General features: G+C 31.4%; 1 protein-coding gene across 1 annotated transcript in view; it reads right to left on the reverse strand.

Moving 5' to 3' along the window:
• Nucleotides 1-20,458, reverse strand: part of LOC134688002 (protein mono-ADP-ribosyltransferase PARP14-like) — a 28,733-nt gene extending 8,275 nt beyond the window's left edge. The window contains exons 1-15 of the mRNA XM_063548468.1: nucleotides 19,980-20,458; nucleotides 17,221-17,321; nucleotides 14,239-15,256; nucleotides 12,792-12,965; nucleotides 11,778-12,077; nucleotides 9,496-9,732; nucleotides 8,535-8,771; nucleotides 6,460-8,184; nucleotides 4,604-5,074; nucleotides 4,279-4,364; nucleotides 2,721-2,951; nucleotides 1,917-2,138; nucleotides 1,411-1,486; nucleotides 923-1,063; nucleotides 519-584 (exon numbers count right to left, since the gene is read on the reverse strand). Of these exons, the coding sequence (XP_063404538.1) occupies nucleotides 519-584; nucleotides 923-1,063; nucleotides 1,411-1,486; nucleotides 1,917-2,138; nucleotides 2,721-2,951; nucleotides 4,279-4,364; nucleotides 4,604-5,074; nucleotides 6,460-8,184; nucleotides 8,535-8,771; nucleotides 9,496-9,732; nucleotides 11,778-12,077; nucleotides 12,792-12,965; nucleotides 14,239-15,256; nucleotides 17,221-17,321; nucleotides 19,980-20,175 (5,281 nt within the window). The 5' untranslated portion in view covers nucleotides 20,176-20,458. The remainder of the gene's footprint in view (nucleotides 1-518; nucleotides 585-922; nucleotides 1,064-1,410; nucleotides 1,487-1,916; nucleotides 2,139-2,720; nucleotides 2,952-4,278; nucleotides 4,365-4,603; nucleotides 5,075-6,459; nucleotides 8,185-8,534; nucleotides 8,772-9,495; nucleotides 9,733-11,777; nucleotides 12,078-12,791; nucleotides 12,966-14,238; nucleotides 15,257-17,220; nucleotides 17,322-19,979) is intronic.
• Nucleotides 20,459-20,663: the final 205 nt, after the last annotated feature.

Genomic DNA, 20,663 nt, shown 5'->3' on the forward strand with positions numbered 1-20,663 from the left:
GACATATTCTTCATTTGGTCTATTCTTCATGATAGTGCAAACAAAACAATTCAAAGATACTTGGTCATATAAGGCTGATTTTGTTGTATGGCAGATGCACGTTTTTGTATGGCAGAAGCACGTTTCTTCAGCAAAGACTCATCATTGACGCTCTAAGAAACATTGAATTTAATTTAAACGTCTGCATATTCTCTGAAAACATAAACAAGTATTTCAGTAACACTATCAGCACCCCTAAAATTGTAATGGAAAATGAGGTGAAAATGTCTCAATATCTTTCCTTTGGCCCATAGCAAGTTACTTAAGAATACATAATTGCAAAATTTCTTATTAAAATTCACAAACTTCAGGATTTATTTCAATCCACTCCTACACCATCCAGACATCAACATTCTATAAGCAGTTTTTTTAGACTTTGTTAACACAACTGAATATAGTACAGGACAATATTGTGTACAATATTTCATTCTTTATTTAACTTTGTTAAACCAAATTATAGTTTGCTTTGAACTGCTTACTTTGACTTAATAGTTGTTTCTTTATTCTATCTCCTCCTTTCTGCAAAATAGCCTTTGAAACTTCACCTAAAACGATGCAATAGCACACAATATCAAATTAGTTTCCACTTAAAAGAAATCTATAAAGGTTGTATTTCAAGGGGGATACCTCCATAAACATGTTAATCTTATCTTATTTTTTATTTTCTATGGTTTACAACCTGTTTTTTATTTCTTGATATTATTTCATCGTATTTAACAAATTGAAGGATCTGGGATCCGGAGTACATTTGTGCCAACATTAAACTGTTGATGAGGAAAGTGAGATATTATAACAAACTGGTAACTGATTCTTTTGTTAAAAAGTAAACAGCAAATAAAAGTCTGAGAAATTATGGCAAAGTAATCATGAATTCATAATATACCTAAGGACATATCAAGGTTTGTGTTGCTACTGTTTACAATGACTTCTACTTGTATCGTAGTTATGTCCCCTTGGTAAACTTTCAGCACAAGTTTTCCTAGATTTATACTGTATACTTTGTCGTCCTCAGGCTTCTTATTGCCTACAAAATTCGACCAAGAGGTACTGTTTTAATTTACAGTAGAAAAACGACTAAAGTTTTATAAAATGTTAAGATATCTTCACACGACTTGTTGCAACTGAAGCTGATTTCACTTTGGATTAATTTTTAAACAGGAAGACAAGTCAATTTTCTTGGGCCAAAATCTGTTCTTAAATATCCAATTAAATAACTATTTTTAGCAACATAAATTTCTTACGGCTAACAAATCACAATAATTAAGAGACAACAGCATAAATTGTTGAGTTCCCAGTAAAGCATATTCAAAACGTTTGCTATTTATTATTTATATTAGAAAAAATAAACATAAACTAGTAAAATTCTATTACCTTTTCCCTGAAATGTTGTTGGTGTTTCATGCTCTACTCTCGATTTTAATTGAATTTTCTCCTGGTCTTCAAAAGCCTGTACAAAATCAATTAAAATCTGTTTACAAATTTTACTGGCATGATTGTTAGATCTATAAGAAATCCTGTCATCAGCAGACCTAAATTTTTAACTTGCTTGCTTAATAAATTTAAAAATCCAATTTGTCAAAACAATTTGTGAATCCACATCATAAAAATGACCACATCGTAATGCTTAGCATTATTGTCCAAAATCTATGACGAGCACCAAATTGAATAAAGCATGGACAGAATATCTTTTACATCGACCAGAAAACTTAATGTCTTCCTACTATCGTAGGTCTGGCACAGAAAGCGATACCCCTAAACTGCATCAATGAGTAAACATACTTTCTTAATAATTAGACATTGTATTTTGCATGCACATAGTCATGCATGAGTTACTATCCCTATGGGCCACATTCTATACAAAAATCATAATATTTTACCTGAACTGTGAGATGATCTCTATGATAAAGAACAAAGAAAACCTCTGTAATTGTTGACTTTGAATTTTTACTTGAAAAGTCGTCAATACATTTGTACATGTGCTTTGCCACCAGATCCCTCGGATAATTCAACTTTCCAGTTCCCATAGCTGGGAATGCTATAGATCGAAAACCTTTCTTATCTGCAGTGTGCAGACAGTTCATTATGAATGATTCAAACACCTAAAATTAAACACATTACATGTATATCAATGTATATAATAACTTATTTCAGATTAATATTTTAAAAACATATTTTGTGTAAAACCATTTCTTTATGATGACTGTAAGAAGGCACATGGTGGAAAATCATGAACTAGTCAATTGTTTGAGAGCAAACTATGAGTGTTTACATTGTTATTGCTGTTTATCTAATTATGTATTAAATGGTAATGCATAAATGTATGACGACTCAATCAATCATTGAAAACTGAAAAACATATGTTCCAACAGCAAGTAAGGACATTATATATACTATCTAACACAATTTTCAATTCCTTTGCATTTTAATAATCAGCAGCATTAATAGTCATGAAAAATTAATCTCAAACTACTGTATTAAAAAAAAACTTCATTTTTTCTGTCAGAATTATCAATATGTAATAGCTAAAATTATAAAAATGATGAATGGTGAGGTACTAGCAGTCTATTTTAGATGAGGTGGTAGGTTTTTCAGGTTTTCTAACCTTAGTGTAACAAACCTACCCTTTTGCAGGTGCATGCAAAACTCAGTCTTCTTATCAAAAAAAAATTAATTAAAACTACCTTTATTGACGATCCGTCTGATTTCCATTGCTCCAATGACCCATGACAGACAATTTTACAGTGTAACCTGCCACCAGAAGTTACAACTACTTCTCCATACTCGACACCATTGGGATGTTTCTTGTAACATTCTCTCTGAAGGACTGATCCTCCATGTTTTAACAGTGAAGCAGATACAATACCCTTACTTAACTCTAGGTCTCTGGATGTTGTGTTTACAATAACATCAACCTATTGTCAAAAGTATTTATATACACAATATTATTTCCTTTTCGTCAAATTCTTATACTCTAAACATTCATTTTTCCAACAGTCACTTTGAGATACATAAAACTCACCTCTTTCATAATCAAATTAAGAAATATTTCTAACCTGCCATGCTCTATGCTCATTTTAACATGGGTAGGCATTATATTTGTTAATATCTTAATACCGAGCGTTAGCGAGTTATTAAATGTTTTCAAATATAATGCCTACTCATGTTTAAATGAGCATAGAGCATGGCAGGATAGAATTATTTGGATTCTAATAGGAATATTTGAACTTTTTCACTTCGAAGCGGACCTATAGTAGACGCTCGAAATGTCGCCATTTGGATTTGATGAACCAAAAACGTTATAGAAAATCAGCAGTTTATCAATAAAATAAAACCCAGAAACATTAAAACTTTTAGAATGTTTTTATTTAATTGGCTATAGAGCAACATCAACAAAAATGTCCATTTTTATCTCTGTCGTTGTTTAAAATTCATCTGATGTTGCAATTTCAATTGTGACGTCAATCACTTGCAGCCCATGTTCTCTTCCAATTAGAACATGGCTTTTTACCCAAAGCTAAAGAAGAACGTCATATTAGAATCATAATCTTAATAACTATAAATAAATGTCTAGGTCTATTTTTGATTCCTTCCATTTTCGTTATATATACTGAATGATCAGAAAGGACATCCACAAATAATAAGAGTAAATATGCCAAAATATATATATATAAATTGAAATGCCTGTTTTTACAAAGTATAACAATGATTTACAAATAATGTACGTATATATCCTTACAAGGCATAACATATAAAATATAAACTATATTGGTTGAAGAATTAAAGACGAGGATCAGTGCACATGAATAGTTTGGCCAAACCAATGCTCTAGAACATGAAAGGTTTCCATACATATCTTGAGGGCAACACATGTTTTGAAATCATTGTTCAACTCATATAACTGCTAGAATTGCACATTCACTAACCACCACACACTGGGAGTCCCATAAACAAACACAAAATGAACATATTATATATGGATATACTTCTGCAAAAAAAGTTGAGTTCTATTATTAACTATAACAAAATATAAAAACAGTATGTATCAACCTTAAAACTGAATGATAATGAATGAACAGGACTACTTCTAAATTTAGAAAGAAAAAAATGCCAAAACCAATACTTTATCATTGTTTATTTCAGATATTGAGAAAATATTGAGTTCATTCTTTAGAAATTTTCATTTAAAAGATTAATATGACAATTACCTTTATTATAATTAATAATTATCATTAACTTTACCTTCATCTTATTTAGGTCTTCTTTTAGTATCTTTATCTTGATATTTCCTGTTGTAATATTTTGTCTTCCTTTATTGTGAGATGCATCTGTAAAAATATATCTGCACACTCTTAAATGTGTTATATCAGAAGAAAAGACAGATGTCTTTATTTTTTTAATGAAAATTTAATTTAACATCATCTCTTTCAAAAACTAAATTTTATTGAAACCAAGCAAGTGTTTCACAAATTATAAGGTATATTTATCTGTTTACAGAATCGGCTACTAAATCATTAACACCCATTTATATGTATTACTTTGTAAACTCTTTTATAATAAAAATCACCAGAAAATCTATTTGCAGAACGTCCTTTTCCAGGCATGCTGTGATGTTTACTGTCAGGCTGATTGAAGAAATTATTTCCAGCTTTTACAAACAGGTCTACTGTACTTGTTACTATGTCACACAGGAACACAGTCTTTATACTACTGGAGTGGGGTCGCTTGAAATAATCTCTAACCGATTCTGTGATCACTTTGGTTGCTTCAGATGCAGGATAACCAAAGATACCAGTACACAGAGCAGGAATGGCTATACTTGTCAGGTTTCTTTTGTCGGTTTCTTCTAGAGAGGTGGTAACACAATCATATAACTGTCCCTCTTCTTTGTTTCTACCACCTTGCCAGATTGGTCCCACTGCATGGACGATATATAAACAGTGTAAAGATCCAGGTCCAGAACAGAAGACTTCTCCTTCAGACAACTGACCATGATGTTTGGAATACTGATCACACTCATGTTGGATACTAATACCACCTAAAATAATATATTCATGATAACAAATGTAGTCATAACCAGGCCTGTTTCCATGAATACCCCTCGAACCTCCTGCCCACAGTTGTGAACAAAACTACTTTTAAAAAAGATTCATTATTTATATGAAAATTCTAAATATGTCAATGAAACAATGATGATTTTATCTATACACAAATAATTTATTTACCAGACAAAATCATGGAAATATAGTTCTTAACAAGCAAGATAAATATTTTGGTAAAATGTTAACAGCTTGGTAAAATTAAAACCATAGGTAAAGAAACTCATTACAATTGTTTCTATTTGTTATAACGTTATATGGAATTTGCACATTTTGCCTTGTGTTTAAAATTTGAAAACTGGAAGAAAACTAAGACTTCATTAATATTATCTTCAACAAACATATATCAAAACATATGTTTCTTATTTTTACTAGTTTACTATAATCTACTGAAACTAGATAGTTATTTCACATATCAAATGATATGTAGTTTGGAAAGGGAGATAACTACTACACACTGCCAAATACTACTGTCAACGTATATTTGTTACGCCTTACAGAAGTTCCAAAGGAAACCTTGTTATACACATTGTCATAATATCTATTCCTGTTGGAACAAATATGCTATACCATTTATTCCGTTAGGAACATATACTGTAATATTTATTCCAGTGGAAATAATATTCCGGAATATCTTTTCTTTTGGAACTTCTTTTCCGTGATACTACTTCTTATACATGTATTTATTACTATCATCGTAAATTTCAAGACACAACTAATGGGTTTTTTCAATTGAGGTTAATCTGAAATCTTCTCCTAAAATAATGTAAATTTCTCCTGATGATTTATTGTCTTATTAAGTAAGTAAGTAAGTAAGTAAGTAAGTACATTTTTTTGGTTTAAAATCCAAAATTACAGGATTGATACCAAGACAATACAAATTTGTTATACACAAACATACAAACATATATATATCATACCAAATTTACAAATATTATATGAGGAGGTGGTACCACACAGTTATTTAGTGCTTAATAAAGCATTTCTAGAAATGTACATGTCGCTTATAAATTTAACAATATTAATTATATCAGTCTCAACACACGTATACAAAAATTTAAATCTTGCTTCATTAGTCATACTGAAAATTGAGGGAACTTTAGACATGTATGTTATTTTCATGAATAATTAATTAATCTCACTATCTCTCAATAAAGACAGAACAGTACCTTTTTTCACATTAAATCTTTGAATATATAAATTTCAACTGTTTTCAAGAAACTTTATCACACATTTTTTAGTGACTTTCTTGTTCGTTTAATTCTGAATTTTTTTTGTGACTATCTGTCATTTATTAACGAGTAAGCTATAAAAATGTAAATACCTTTATTGATTAAAACTTTTGCCAGCCCACCACTATGGACAAGATCCTTATTTGCTGCATTTACAATAACATCGACAGAAAGTGCAGTGATGTCGGCTTTGATGACTATGACTTCTTGACCTCCAGCTGCAAAATAAACCACTTTCCCATCTACGTCTGTAAAGGATTTAGATCCCTGAATGCTTCTTTCCCCTCCTTCAATACTGATAACAACTCCAGCTTGCTTACCGATAATTTTCAGCTTACTTTTACCTTTGTCAGTATCCATGAGTTTATGTAAACCAGGCTTGTCCACAGAATGTTCTTTTCTATAAATATGATTTACCAATGCATCCAGACATTTTTGTGCTTCTTGAACTCCTTCTTGATTAGCTTTGACCAGGACATTATCGCTTTTCACAGCAACTATAATATGCTGTTGTTTCATTTGTCTTTCCAGATTTTCAACTTCGTCTTTCATATATTCTTGAAGAAATTTTAATTTGGATTTCTCTAGTTCTAATTTCAATTGAATTTCTGTATTTGAATAGAAAAAGTTTTGAATTTCTTCTTTTATTAAAGCAGTTTCAGTTTTTGAAGTGCACAATAAAACTATCTCTCCTTGTTTATCTGTAATAATTTTGACAGATATCAACTTCCGATGACATTCATCTTCAATGGCTTTTACGTGCTGAATCCACTTTTTGGAATGCAGTAAAGATTTTTGCAAGTTGTCACCATCAACCTTCGTTTCAATAATTGAATCTTTAAAAACATCAGCAACTTTACTGACTTCTTCATCTGATGTAGAATACAAAGTGATATTCCTATTGTGTACTTCCCATACCCCAATGCACTGTTGATCCTTCATTCTTTTCAAAACAGATTTTGTAACTTTTGGCTTGTCTAAAAACTGTATTAACTCTGGTGATCTGGAACCGAGTGAAGTTGAAGAAATACTTCCCGTCACCTCATACATTAGCAGCTTTGCGTTTACGACAGAACTTGAAATCCCTTTAAATTTTATCTTCAGAGCTTCAATGTCTATGTTTATCTCTATATTACCCAATGTTTTTTTAGTATTGCTCGGAAAATCTGTTAAATCTAGGATCATCAATTGGTGATGTTTTAACTGTACATCCTCAGTTACTTGTTGTTTCTTTATTTTCAGGTCTTCAGTAATTTCATCAATGATGTTCTTTATTTTTTGGGAAACTGCTGCTACATCAGACGTAATGCCAACAATCTGTATTTTACATATTGGTGGTTTTTCTACACTTAGAATAACATTATCTGGATTAGGAATGTCAATTTCCCTGACCTTGTTCATAACTTGATCCCAGGATTCTTGTAAAGTGCTGAGTTTTTCCACTAACAATTTCTGTGAAAAAGCATCTACTTCTTTTCGAACATCTTCTTCCCAAGTTTTGGAAATTTTCTGCCAATCTTTTGTATTTTTGGTCAGTGTTGGATGGATTGTTAGAATGCTTTCTTCACCATGAGATGGCCAGTGAACTTCAGCATGGATTTTGTGTAACTGTTTTTGAAATTCTTCTTTACTGGAATTTAACTGCATCATGAACTTGATCTTTGGTTTATCTAAGTTGTGAACTGTCACTGGTGGTAACGGTTTAAACTTGGACCCCTCTTCTGTATCTGTTTGTATCCCAAGACACTCATAGAAGATATTCACGCTTAGTGTACATTTGCTTACTACATGTTCCCTCTGTGTTGCCACTATTGCATCTGAAACAGAAGAGATGAGAGAACAATTGTGAGGCCAACATCCCTTACTCCTCTCCAAAAGAAAATAATAAACTTAGTGTGAGAAAAGATTATTTTTTTGGCTCCGTGTTGAAGACTTCAATGTGACTTTGAAATGAAGAACAGCAATAAAAGCACTAATCCTTTGTTTTTGTGTTGTTATTTTGTTTTTGATGTGCAGCTGTGCTGATTTTGTGTCATGGATGGATACTTCATATCCCTTTTTCTGTTCAAACAAGAGTAAGCTCTCTTTCATATTGCATAATGCCTTCATAAATTGTCCAATCCTTCTGTATGTACAAACATAAACACATTTTTTCTCTCAGAAATACCTTTAGGGTCTTCAAAATAAATCACACAATAGTTTTCCTCTTCATTCATTTTGCATTCCGTAACATTCTCCACTCCAGATCTTCTTTTGTTTTCAAAGTAATTCTCTATGGCTTCATATGTTGTTTCTTCACTGTACCCACGGACAATAATACTGTTGCTCACTTCTACTGGATGCATTTTAAAGTGGTTCCCGTCGAAGGATTTGTTTTGAAGTGCAGACTGTATTTCCTCAATGTCTGAAAAGGAAAATTCAAAATATCATACTTCTGTAGACAAATTGACATTTTCCCGTTTGAATGGTTTTACACTAGTAATTTTTAGGCCCTTTATAGCTTATTGTTCGGTGTGAGCCAAGGCTCCGTGTTGAAGGCCGTACATTGACCTATAATGGTTTACTTTTATAAATTGTTATTTGGATGGAGAGTTGTCTCATTGGCACTCACACCACATCTTTCTATATCTATCTAAATGTGTTTCCTTAAGTGATTTTGCATCAAGATAGAAGAGGTCCATTTGCAATGGCCAGGACTGTCTCATGGTAAAGTTCTGCTGTTAATGTAGGAGATTGTGAGTTTTTTTTTTAAATTGCCTTGTCAAACCACAGACTTGAAAATTACTATATACTGAATATCTGCTGTAGCCAACAGCACTTAGCAGTATACGATCAAAACCTATAGTTTAAGAGAATTATAGACCTAGGCTAATATTTCATGAAATGGTTTATTTTTAGACTATTGTATAAACATAGAGTTTGATGAAACTTGGTTAAGCTCCCTAATGCATATTCACTGCATTTTGTATGTGTTACTAAATTTATTTAATTTTTCTTATAGAGTTTCAATAATTGTACCTTTTCTACTGCTTGTTGTGTCAATAGGATACCATGTCCCATTTACAATGTATTGTAGAGATGGGCATAACAGTTTGATAAAATATAAAAGCACATTTTTCAAAACTAACCTATAGATTTCTCAAATGTTACAATGGCTTTTCCTAAACCTTCTTCACCCATTTCCACAGTTTCGACATCGATCTTAGTCTTAGCTTCCAAGAAGTTGATCAGACCATCTGCTGAAATATCCTCTCCTAGTCCAGATATTAATACTTTATTGAGGTATCTTTTTGGAGGGACATGCTTCTTTACGTTGAGTTCAGTGCCATCAATTCTGTGTGTCTTTGCCATGGCAGTATTTACAGCTAAATAGATAATATAAACAATTTAAACAAGCGTATCGTGGTTTCAAAGTCTAAGTCCTCATCTGGTTATATTACTTCATTAAGGGAATACGATACAGTTACAGGGGAGGTAATGACGTTGCTAATGTAAAATATTATTTTCTGACGTCAAACTGTGACAAACCGGGAAAAGATGCAATTTTCGACTGATTTTTATCATTCAAACTGATTTAATTGGAAAACGAGTGCATGGAAACCTTTTTTTTTATAACGACATTTTGTTTCATTTTGCTGGGAGATTATGTGAACCAAATTTTATAAAACTGTAAATAGTGCAATTTTTATAATTTTTATAAATATACAGCAAAAACTTTTTTTCTAAATTCATGACCATTTGATAAATATGAGTTATTTCTAAATAAGGATTACTCAGGATTACTAGGATACTTATAAAATACAGATATTACAAAATATTTAACAAAAAAACAATTTTTGTTTATCTTTTAAAACAAAAAAGTTATGGTTTTCTTTCGAAAGGGAAAATACAGCCACAAATTTAAAGTTTTAGCAAATATACAAATTTTCGACCTCATTTAACTCAAAAAGTAGCACATGAAGGTATATTTTTTATTACATATTTGATTTAATCAGGCAAAAAATAGTCTATATGGATATTGTCATCAAACTGTTAATACGGAATCAAAACTGTATCGTATGCCCTTAAGTCCTGCTGCCTGGACCATGAGTTATTTATTGTTTATTTTGTGGAGGAGTCTGAAGTTTGCAGTTTGAGGTCTCTTGTACTGTTCAATACTGTAAAAGCAGAAACTTTTCGTGGAGGATTTAATTTCATTTATTTCATGGAAAGAATATATCCACGAAATTAAAAAACCCAAGAAAATTTAACATCCATATAATAACACTTACATTTAAGGAACCCATGAAATCTAAATTCTTGAGAGACATAATCTTACCCCGAAAATTAATGTTTCTACAGTGTTTGTTGTCATTCATGTAAGCCTATTCATGTTTTGTTCTGTATTCATTCGAGAAGGTTATAAAATACTGAGAGTGAACCATAAAAAATTATACTTGAATAGGTATGCAGGCTTTTTAACCATAAAGACAGTCTCAACACTGGGTGATGCAATGTTCTAGTAATACATGAAAAATAAGACATGTGTTAGCGTTGATCATTTCATGTGATTTATTAAGAAGGATTACACTATTGACATCTCCTCATTCTTATGCATCTGATTGTTTATGACATGGCAGACATTATTCCCTACAATACAGTATCATGGATAATTGTACAAAACGTAAAGAGGCCTGAACTATCGTTTGTGAGGTGTAATCGTGAAATCAATTTAAAAATGAACCTGTTAATAAAACTGACAACATATACATTCTTTTAAGTAATATTAGATTTACAGTAAACTCCTGTTACTTTTCATTTTTAATCCATGTTCATAAACATTTTAAAGGTCATGATTTAACTTTTTTCAACAATATGCTGTCAAAAAACACTTTCTCATTTCATTTTTTTTATGGTGTATATAAAGGGGATGTTAATGGGTAAACGTAACTTAAAACATGTATTAAAAATTGAAGTTCATGATCACTTATCAATTAAATGATATGTCTTTGGTTATTTGAGTTACATTTTGATATTGCTTGAAACCACTGGCATATGTTTTTAATATGGCAAAGACAGGGGATATATATAAAAAGGAATACAGCTCTATCAACATTGCAAACTATACATTTTGCTTTAGTAGTACTAAGATTTGTTTATATATAATATTGCCATCTTAAAAAGTAAAATTAAAAAAAATACTGAACTTAGAGGAAAATTAATTCGGAAAGTCCATAATCACATGGCAAAATCAAATAACAAAACTCATCAAAACGAATGGACAAGAACGGTCATATTTCTGACTTGGCACAGGCATTGTCAAATGTAGAAAAGTTTTAAAAGTTATATCTTTACTCAGACAATCGTATATTTTAATCATACTACACACATGCAAAAAGCCTTCGATAACTTTAATAAATCAAATCCTTACCATCTTCATTCTCAAAAGTCACCAGATACATATTCTTGTTTTCAACAAATTCAATATTTTCAACATCAGCATGGGCTCCTTTTTTACTTTCAAAATAATACATCACAGTATCTTCAGTGGTCGTCTTTTTCATTCCAGAAACTTCTATAGTACACACAGTCTCAGCTTCAAAATCACTCTCAGGAGAACTGTCGTCTTCTGCTGACTCATTTTGAAGTGAATTTTCTGGTATATAAGCTTCTACTTCTAAGATGGTTTTACCAAACAATATTGGTACTTTTTGCAGAACTTTTTCAACACCTACAAAAATATAATTGCTTAATTATCAATATGAAAATGATATCTATATTTTTTCCTCAGCTATTCTAACCACTATATTTTTCTTCTTGTTGTAAATATATATGTCTTTCTAAAAGACTTTGTATCATAAGCTTGAACCAACAGGGTTTACATATTTAAATTATTTGTCAACAAAACATATCTATTTATTAGGAATGTAATCATTTGAAGTTGAGAAAAGGGATTTGCCTTTATTTTAGCTGTGTACAGCAAATAGTTAGCCATTATGAAGGTTTTAAACCAATTATGGATATTTAGGGAGTTGTCTAATTGGCAAAGTGAGGGAAACCCAAAATATAATTGCGACCACCTCCCCCATCGCAAATTTACACTTTGATATAGAAAACCATCAACAAATCGGATGTGCACAATGGTATTACATGTATATGGTTTTATTAGTTCTGAGAATGTTTCATTAAATTATTATCATCTGGAATTTTGGAATAAATGAATATATCAAAGTGTACTATAGTGTACAGATATGACAAAGCCTATTTTCTCCAAGTGTAAACCCCAAACTCAATTTGATGCAGATATAAGAAAAGAATCGTAAAGCTAGTGCATCTTGTTGGTAAGATTTTGTGAGAGGTTCACAAATTCTTAAATTTCACCAAATTTAGAGAGCATGGGGCATTATAAGGCATTTAAATGAATAATTAAATGTATGCAAATTACCATCATCTTCTTCGAAAGTTATAATGGCTGTTGAGGATCTTTTATCATAAGTTATACTCTCTATATCTCCTCCTCCAAACTTTCTAGTGTTCTCAAAGAAGAAAATCAAAGTGTCCTCTGTAGAGGTTTGAGGAATTTTTGAAACTTTTAGCATCTTTGTTTTGTCTGGATATTCTGAAGTAAAAAAAATTAGCATACAATAATAGGTTCTCTTCACTCAGCATTTTCTGCATGTTAATACATACACGTCTTAAGAAATTATATGAAAACCATTTTCGGAGACAATTGACTTATGATGTCAAAATTTTATGGATCAGGTCTGTAATTGTGGACAAATATTACAGCATTAAATGTATACTTAAATTACCTTAAGACCAAGTAATGAAATAGAGAGACAACTTATACAAGCTGTAGCAATTCTATATTTTTTGTAAATGTATTGAAAGAGGGACGAAAGATACCAATGGGACAGTCAAACTCGTAAATCTAAAACAAACTGACAACGCCATGGCTAAAAATGAAAAAGACAAACAGAAAAACAATAGTACACATGACACAACATAGAAAACTAAAGAATAAACAACACGAACCCCACCAAAAACTAGGGGTGATCTCAGGTGCTCCGGAAGGGTAAGCAGATCCTGCTCCACATGCGGCACCCGTCGTGTTGCTTATGTGATTACAAATCCGGTAAATAGTCTAATTCGGTAGGTCAAATTCATGAAAGGGAAGGGGATTGTAGTTACGACGTAAGGAACATATCCGATATCATTTGTGAAACGGTTATTCCATAACGGTCAATCAACTCGTGATGGCGTCCGTAAAATTTACGAAGAGATGATTTCAACTTCACCATTTGGAACTCTTGGTTTAATAGCTTCCTTGTGAGCAGTAACCCTCTATCAAGAAAATCGTGATAGGAAATGCAAGCACGGGAATATCGTATCAATTGGGAGATATATACCCCGTATGCAGGTGCTGCTGGAATGTTGCTACTTAGAAATGGAAAGTTCACAATTGGAAAGCTGAAATCATCTCTTTTGTCGTAAAGTTTTGTCTTCAACCGACCCTCATTGTCAATTTCTAGATGTAAGTCAAGATATGAAGCCGACTTAACTGTATCTGTAGTATCCTTTATCTCCAATTCGATGGGATAGATGCGATCCACATAGTCACCAAATTTTGAATTGTTTAGTGAAAGAACGTCATCTATATAGCGGAAAGTAGAGTTAAAGGATATTGCTAACTTCTTATCTTTCTTCCTAAGAAGTTCCTGCATGAAGTCAGCCTCATAATAATAAAGAAACAAGTCAGCAAGTAGAGGGGCACAGTTTGTTCCCATTGAGCTGACCTGAACCATTTATTATATATAGTTCAAGTATAGGGCTATATATGATACTTTTAACATTACTTGTTTATTCTAGTTATTCTCAATGAAATATAATACCTTTGTCCTCTTCAGTATTTAAATCATTTCCAACTACTTCCCAGTCATCCATCGGTACGTCTGTACGCTCCATGGTTTGATAAGATCCATGTTGATTGCTATCATTATTTCTTACTCCCTGGCTTGCGCTTCCGTCATCTTCATAACCATCCTCCGATGCAAAGTGTTGTTGACATCCATCCCACCGATTTCCATGTTGAGGAGGAGGGTAGTATCCACCATATGGAATGTATCCTGCATGGTGTGGCATGCCCATATGAAATCCTTGTCTAAATGGAGAAAACTGTTGCTGTGGACCCCAAAAGCGAGGAAATGGGTAATGTACTTGCATATTTGGATGTTGAGGAACTTGTCCTGGAATTATAGCTGTTTGTGCCTGGTTTGCATAACCAGCTTGTTCTGTTGGTGTGCTATTATCAGCCAAATTTTGCTCCTGTGTTTGATGTTCTAAGTTTGGGTTTGCAGCAGTTTCCAGAGACGGTGGATTACCATCATTTATATTTGGTTGAATTGGTACTCTAGGATCTCTTATATGCTGCCGAACCAGAGCACCACAATCATCAATATGTTGTTGATACAGAAACCTAGGGTCTCCTCCAGTAACTGAGAGACTATCATTTTCTTGATTCCTCTGTAAAGGAAATCTTGGTTGTTGATTAATTCCATTTCCAAAATGTGTTTTAGGTAGTGGAAATCTAGGGCCTATTGTAGGCTGAATAATAAATGGTGCCCTATTATTTCTTCCTTGTGGGCCAGTAAGCCTGTTTTCTTCTCCTAGGGGTAAGTGCTGAGGTACACCAGCATTTTGTAGATATGGATATCTAGGCACTCCTGTAGGACGATATGTAGAATAGTCATCATTTGTATGACACAATCTATGATCACCATCGGACTGCTGTGTAGGAGGGACCCATTGATCGTTTCCATGTTGGTATGAACTGTTGTTCTCGGGGCTTGATTGTTCTGTAGATCCAGTTTCATCATTTGAAGATAGTTGTAAAGAAGGATACAAACGTGGCTGAAAACAAATGCATTAAAATAATATTTGCAATACCAATTGTACTGCACCAGATGAACAATGTGTGATGCTGGAGGTCAAATTATTTAAAGATCCCAAAACCTAATGTAAATTATTAAAAAAAAAATTAAGACTATTGATGCTTGATGGAAATGTGTGAATATCGTTCACTTACATTTAGATTGTTTTTGCTCTGGTATTGGGGTTGCTGTCTTATTCAATAACTCAAGCTCCTTTGTTCATTTGAAATTGGAAAATTATGGGCAATATCTTTAATGGGATCCATATAAGTGTGCTTAATCAGTAGCACATAACTAAATAGTTATAACGGTACCAGGATCATAATTAAATACAATACGCCAGATGCACGTTTCCTCTACATAAGACTCATCAGTGACGCTTATATAAAAAAAGGACCCTAAATTCTAAAACTTTATGCCAAATAGGGCTAAGGTCATATAAGCATTGGAATAAAAAAATCTTTTTTTTTTCGAAATATTAAAGTACTTAAACAGGAAATGTATAAACATTACCATTTAATTGATATTCCTGTCAACACTGAAGTGATGACTACTGAGCTGGTCACGTGATACCCTAGTGGGTGAAACGTCCACCTTCTTCTCAAAATCATTTTATCAATACCATTCGTAAAAAAGGCAGTTGTGTAATGTTAGAAATGGAAAAAATCAACTAATAGTCTTTCTTATTGAAGGAGGGTATACAGATTTAACCAAAGCATTAAACTTAACAAGCACAGTTGATGTAGTATCAATATATACTGTTTAGTTCATTTGTATTTTTTAAAACGTATTCTTAAAGTTAAAATGAGTGCTGTAACTTATATGATTTATTGTGAATTGGATAGATTGCCAATGTACATTGAAAGGCAGTATAGAATGGTCAAATATTGGGTGAAAATTTTTAGTACAGAAAATTGTATATTAAAGAATTGCTATGATGAGATGCATGACAAAAGTTTTATTAAAAAGAATGATAAACAAAACTGGTGTTGTAAAATTAGAGATATTTTGCTTAGATATGGATTTAATTATGTTAGGTTAAACCAAAGTGTAGTTTGTAAAGATATTCTTCTTTTGCAATTAAAAGAAAGAATGCTTGGTGCATTCATTAGTGAAGTAACTGTGTTTTTAGAGAATTCAAATAAATGTCATTTGTATAGATACATGTATAGTACACACATTGCAATTTTATGTAGATAGACCTGTAAGTTATATATACAAACCATACATTTGTAAATATCGTATATCAGCTCATATATTAAGCATATAAACAGGCAGATATTATAATGTTGATAAAAATAATAGACTTTGTACAAATTGTAATGCAAGCTCTATTGAAGATGAATACCATTTTATACTTGAATGTAAAAAATATAGTGAAATTCGTGAAGTATATAAAAAAAGTATTATTGGAGAATTCCTTCTACATACAAACTTATCCAGTTGTTATCTGTTAGAAATATTAAAGAATTACATAACTTAGGTATATTTTTAAAATCTGCATAAAAACTTAGAATTTAATTGCAGTAAATAATATTTTTGTTCTCACTTTATTTAAGTATTATATCATTCTCCGCTCGTATTTTGTATTTTGTATTATGTATTATGTATTATATGTTCTTTCATGCACACTTTACATTTATATATATTATATATCTCTTATAAAATTCATATATTGGTGTAAAATTGTGTATATGTATCCTATAAGCTGTATTGCTTTCGGAATAAAGTATTATTATATAGTTTTTCAGAGGATGGTACAAAAAGTGGAATTATTACTATCCTTCTCTAAACTCTCTATCAAAAGTATCAATTTTAATCCAGATTTGTTGTAAATGAGTGGAACAGTGAAGTTCCCGTTTTGGGAAGAAGAAAGAATGATTTCCATGCTTTTGTTGGAAAATATCTCTAAAATATTGTGACCTGTTATGCAACTACATTTACCTGTAACCATTCCTCAGGAATATCACATGGCAATTCACAAGCATTTACTTCAAGACATCCTGGAGGACAGTCTATCTTTTTCCCTATGTACTTCTTTGTTTCTAAAAACAATTATAAACTTAAATACAATTCATATGCGTTGAACATGGACACATTTTATGTTTTTTGTTGTCAGGCGACAATTACATGAATAACTGTTTTCACAGTGAAAGGGTGTTCTTTTATTGAAAAACAATCATTACAGGAAATAGTTTGATAGTATTTCATTATGAAATTATTCCTATTGATTGGACACTTTTTCAAATCATCGGACACATCTAAATATATAGCTTTTATCCTTTTTCATAGGACAATTGTATGGCTCACATAGTGGCAATAAAGATTTGATTTGAATTGAATTGAATTTATTGTTATTTGTTATCAACTTAATAATTCAAGTTATGCAACCCTTACAAAATTGAAAAGGTTGCTGCAATAGTGCAACAATTTATTACAGCAATAATACAGCAAACATATTTGTTTGCAAGAAGCGTTTGCAAAAAAGTTGCATGATATAGCAGCTACTTGCAACATTTTCGCAATGTTACTGCAACGATATTTGTTTGCAAGAAAATTGATTTTGCTGCAATGTTACAAGAAAGAATTTGTTTGCTAGACAGTTGCAAGAACCTTTTCTTGTATCGTCTAAAGAATAACTATTTCCAACAGCTTTAAAAGAAATTTGTCTTAAAAAAATTTGTAAGGGTTCCGCGGAACCCAGTGTCTCGCCTACTTTTGCTGAAATTCACAGGCTCAACAAAATGAGGAAAAAAATCAATAAAAATATTCCTCTTGAAACTATCTTTTGATTTTAAGTAGCTTCTGTCCAAGTTTAGTAAAAATCCAGGATAGTTTATGAATCTAATAAATGTTTAAAAACTTTAACTGCAGACTGTATGTAATGTTAACTGGAAGAAAACTTAGTCCATTTATAAGTAAAATACAGATACACAGGTACAAAATATTATAAAAATTTCCTTCTAAATACTAGCTTATGATCTTAAACAAGCTTCTGTTCAAGTTTGGTACAAATTAAAAGTAGCAAAAGAAAGTATTTTTTTTTAAATTTAACCACAGAGTGAACATGTTATTTCCTGGCAGAAAATCTAAGTCCATTTAAAAGTAAAATACGGAAATAATGGATTTATTTTTTTACAAAATTTCCTTATGCATATTATCTTTTGATCATAAACTAGCTTCTGTCTAAGTTTGGTACAAACCCAGGATAGTTTAAGAAAGTTATTAAAATTTTAAAAACTTGAACCACAGAGTGAATGTAATGTTTCCCTGCAGAAAAACTAAGTCCATTTATAAGTAAAATACGGAAAAAATGGAATTTTATTTTTAGAAAATTAACATTTGGATACTATCTTATGATCATAAACAAGCTTCTGTCCACGTCTGGAAGTAATCCAGTATAGTTTTAGAAAGTTATTAAAATTTCAAAAACTTTAACCACAGAGTGAATATATAATGTTTCCCTGCAGAAAAACTAAGTCCATCTATAAGTAAAATACGGAAAAAATGGAATTTTATTTTTACAAAATTTACTTCTGGATACTATCTTATGATCATAAACAAGCTTCTGTCCACGTTTGGAAGTAATCCAGTATAGTTTAAGAAAGTTACTAAAATTTCAAAAACTTTAACCACAGAGTGAATATTTGTGGACGCCGCCGACGACGACGCCGACGACGACGGAATGTAGGATCGCTTAGTCTCGCTTTTTCGACAAAAGTCGAAGGCTCGACAAAAATGTCAATATATTCCGTAAGACATCTAAAATTGAAAATGAAAATAGGAAATGTGTCAAAGAGACAACAACCCGACCATAGGACAGACAACTTGTTTTATACTATTGGGGTACTAGAATTAATTAAAAATAATAATAATACTTAAAATCCATTTCCTAACCTTAATTCAATACATTTATGATATCTGGTATCGAAACGAACTTCAAGAATAATTTGGTTTTATATTTTCACAAGTTTAAACTAAATAATTGTGACACGTTTTAAATTTTTGTACTTTGACTTGTTGTTACTTATTTAATGAGCTCTTTCTGTTAACAATATTTTTATTTTATATTTTTTATCAAATGGGTAAGCCTTACTTGTAGCATTTTGATTACAAGTATCAATATTAGATCGTGCATACAGACAATAGATTAAATACGCACCATTTTGAATAAGTGCATCAGAATTTTAGTTCAAAATAGTGATATGTAAATTTAAGTGTCTTCATAATTTCTTACAGTGAAGAAAAAATAAACAATAGATTTATGCATATAAATAATACTAAAATTGTGTAAGACAGGAGACATAATTTTGAAGCTTTATACATACAACTAAGCACCTAAGGTTATATATATATATATACATATATATATCAGGTAATGTTGGTAATTCAGAATTTTGAAAAATGGTTGGAGGAGCGGGTGGATTAAAATAAAAAAATAAAATCATTTAGATTGCAACATACAGGCACTCTTCAGTAATATACAAATCTTCATACAAAATATTCTTAGCAAGTGTTTTTAAAACCATTTGAGTCGGGGGTATTACAAGGATGTAAAATAGGTGCTTTACTTTCTTTTTCAAATATTTAGTTTTTTCTAGACCTGTGAATAGGTCCTCCAAAGTCGCAATTATAGATTTAAAGAATTAAAAAATAATATATATCTCGATTTCACATGGCTTTTGTAATAAACCAATATATACCATTTATTAAACGAAACTGGACGATCCATTCTTTCTTAGGTAGTTCACAGTTTACTGATCTGATAACTGGTGCCGACCGAACAGACTCCGGGAAAATATTTCTAATAATGTCAGCATTAGTTTCTTTGATAAATCCTTTCACTATAATACAAAGTCCGCACAAATGTTGTCTTACTTCCCAGTAACTGTTACTCATCTTTGCTGTCCAATCTGGGTTATTGTCATTTTTGATTACAGTAGGATAACCTAAATAATGTTTCGATCATGAATATAGACGCCAATAAAACACGCTGTAATACATCATTTGTATAATATCAGTTAACTTCAGTAATGTGGTTTACCAGACGGTTACTTTCGTTTTCAAATATTCAATGTATCTTTAAAGTCACGTAATTTTATCATGCATATAATTGTGTGTTTCAAAAGATTATATCTATAAGATAATGGCCTACAATCTTTTTGTTTAATATCATATTTTTATTATCATTAATGTATCACAGTTTGAGACGATACTGTTTTACACTTTAAGTACTTAAACTAAGAAAACCTAAACCCAAATCACAATATTTAACATAAATATTTTAGAGGCACGCATCAGTGATCATCAAGACAACAAAGATATATTCATACCAGTACGTCACCTTTTCAACGATAAATCATATTATAAACTTTATCATAAAAGAC

The sequence above is a fragment of the Mytilus trossulus genome, chromosome 10 (assembly GCF_036588685.1).
Source record: "Mytilus trossulus isolate FHL-02 chromosome 10, PNRI_Mtr1.1.1.hap1, whole genome shotgun sequence".
Taxonomy (NCBI): domain Eukaryota; kingdom Metazoa; phylum Mollusca; class Bivalvia; order Mytilida; family Mytilidae; genus Mytilus; species Mytilus trossulus.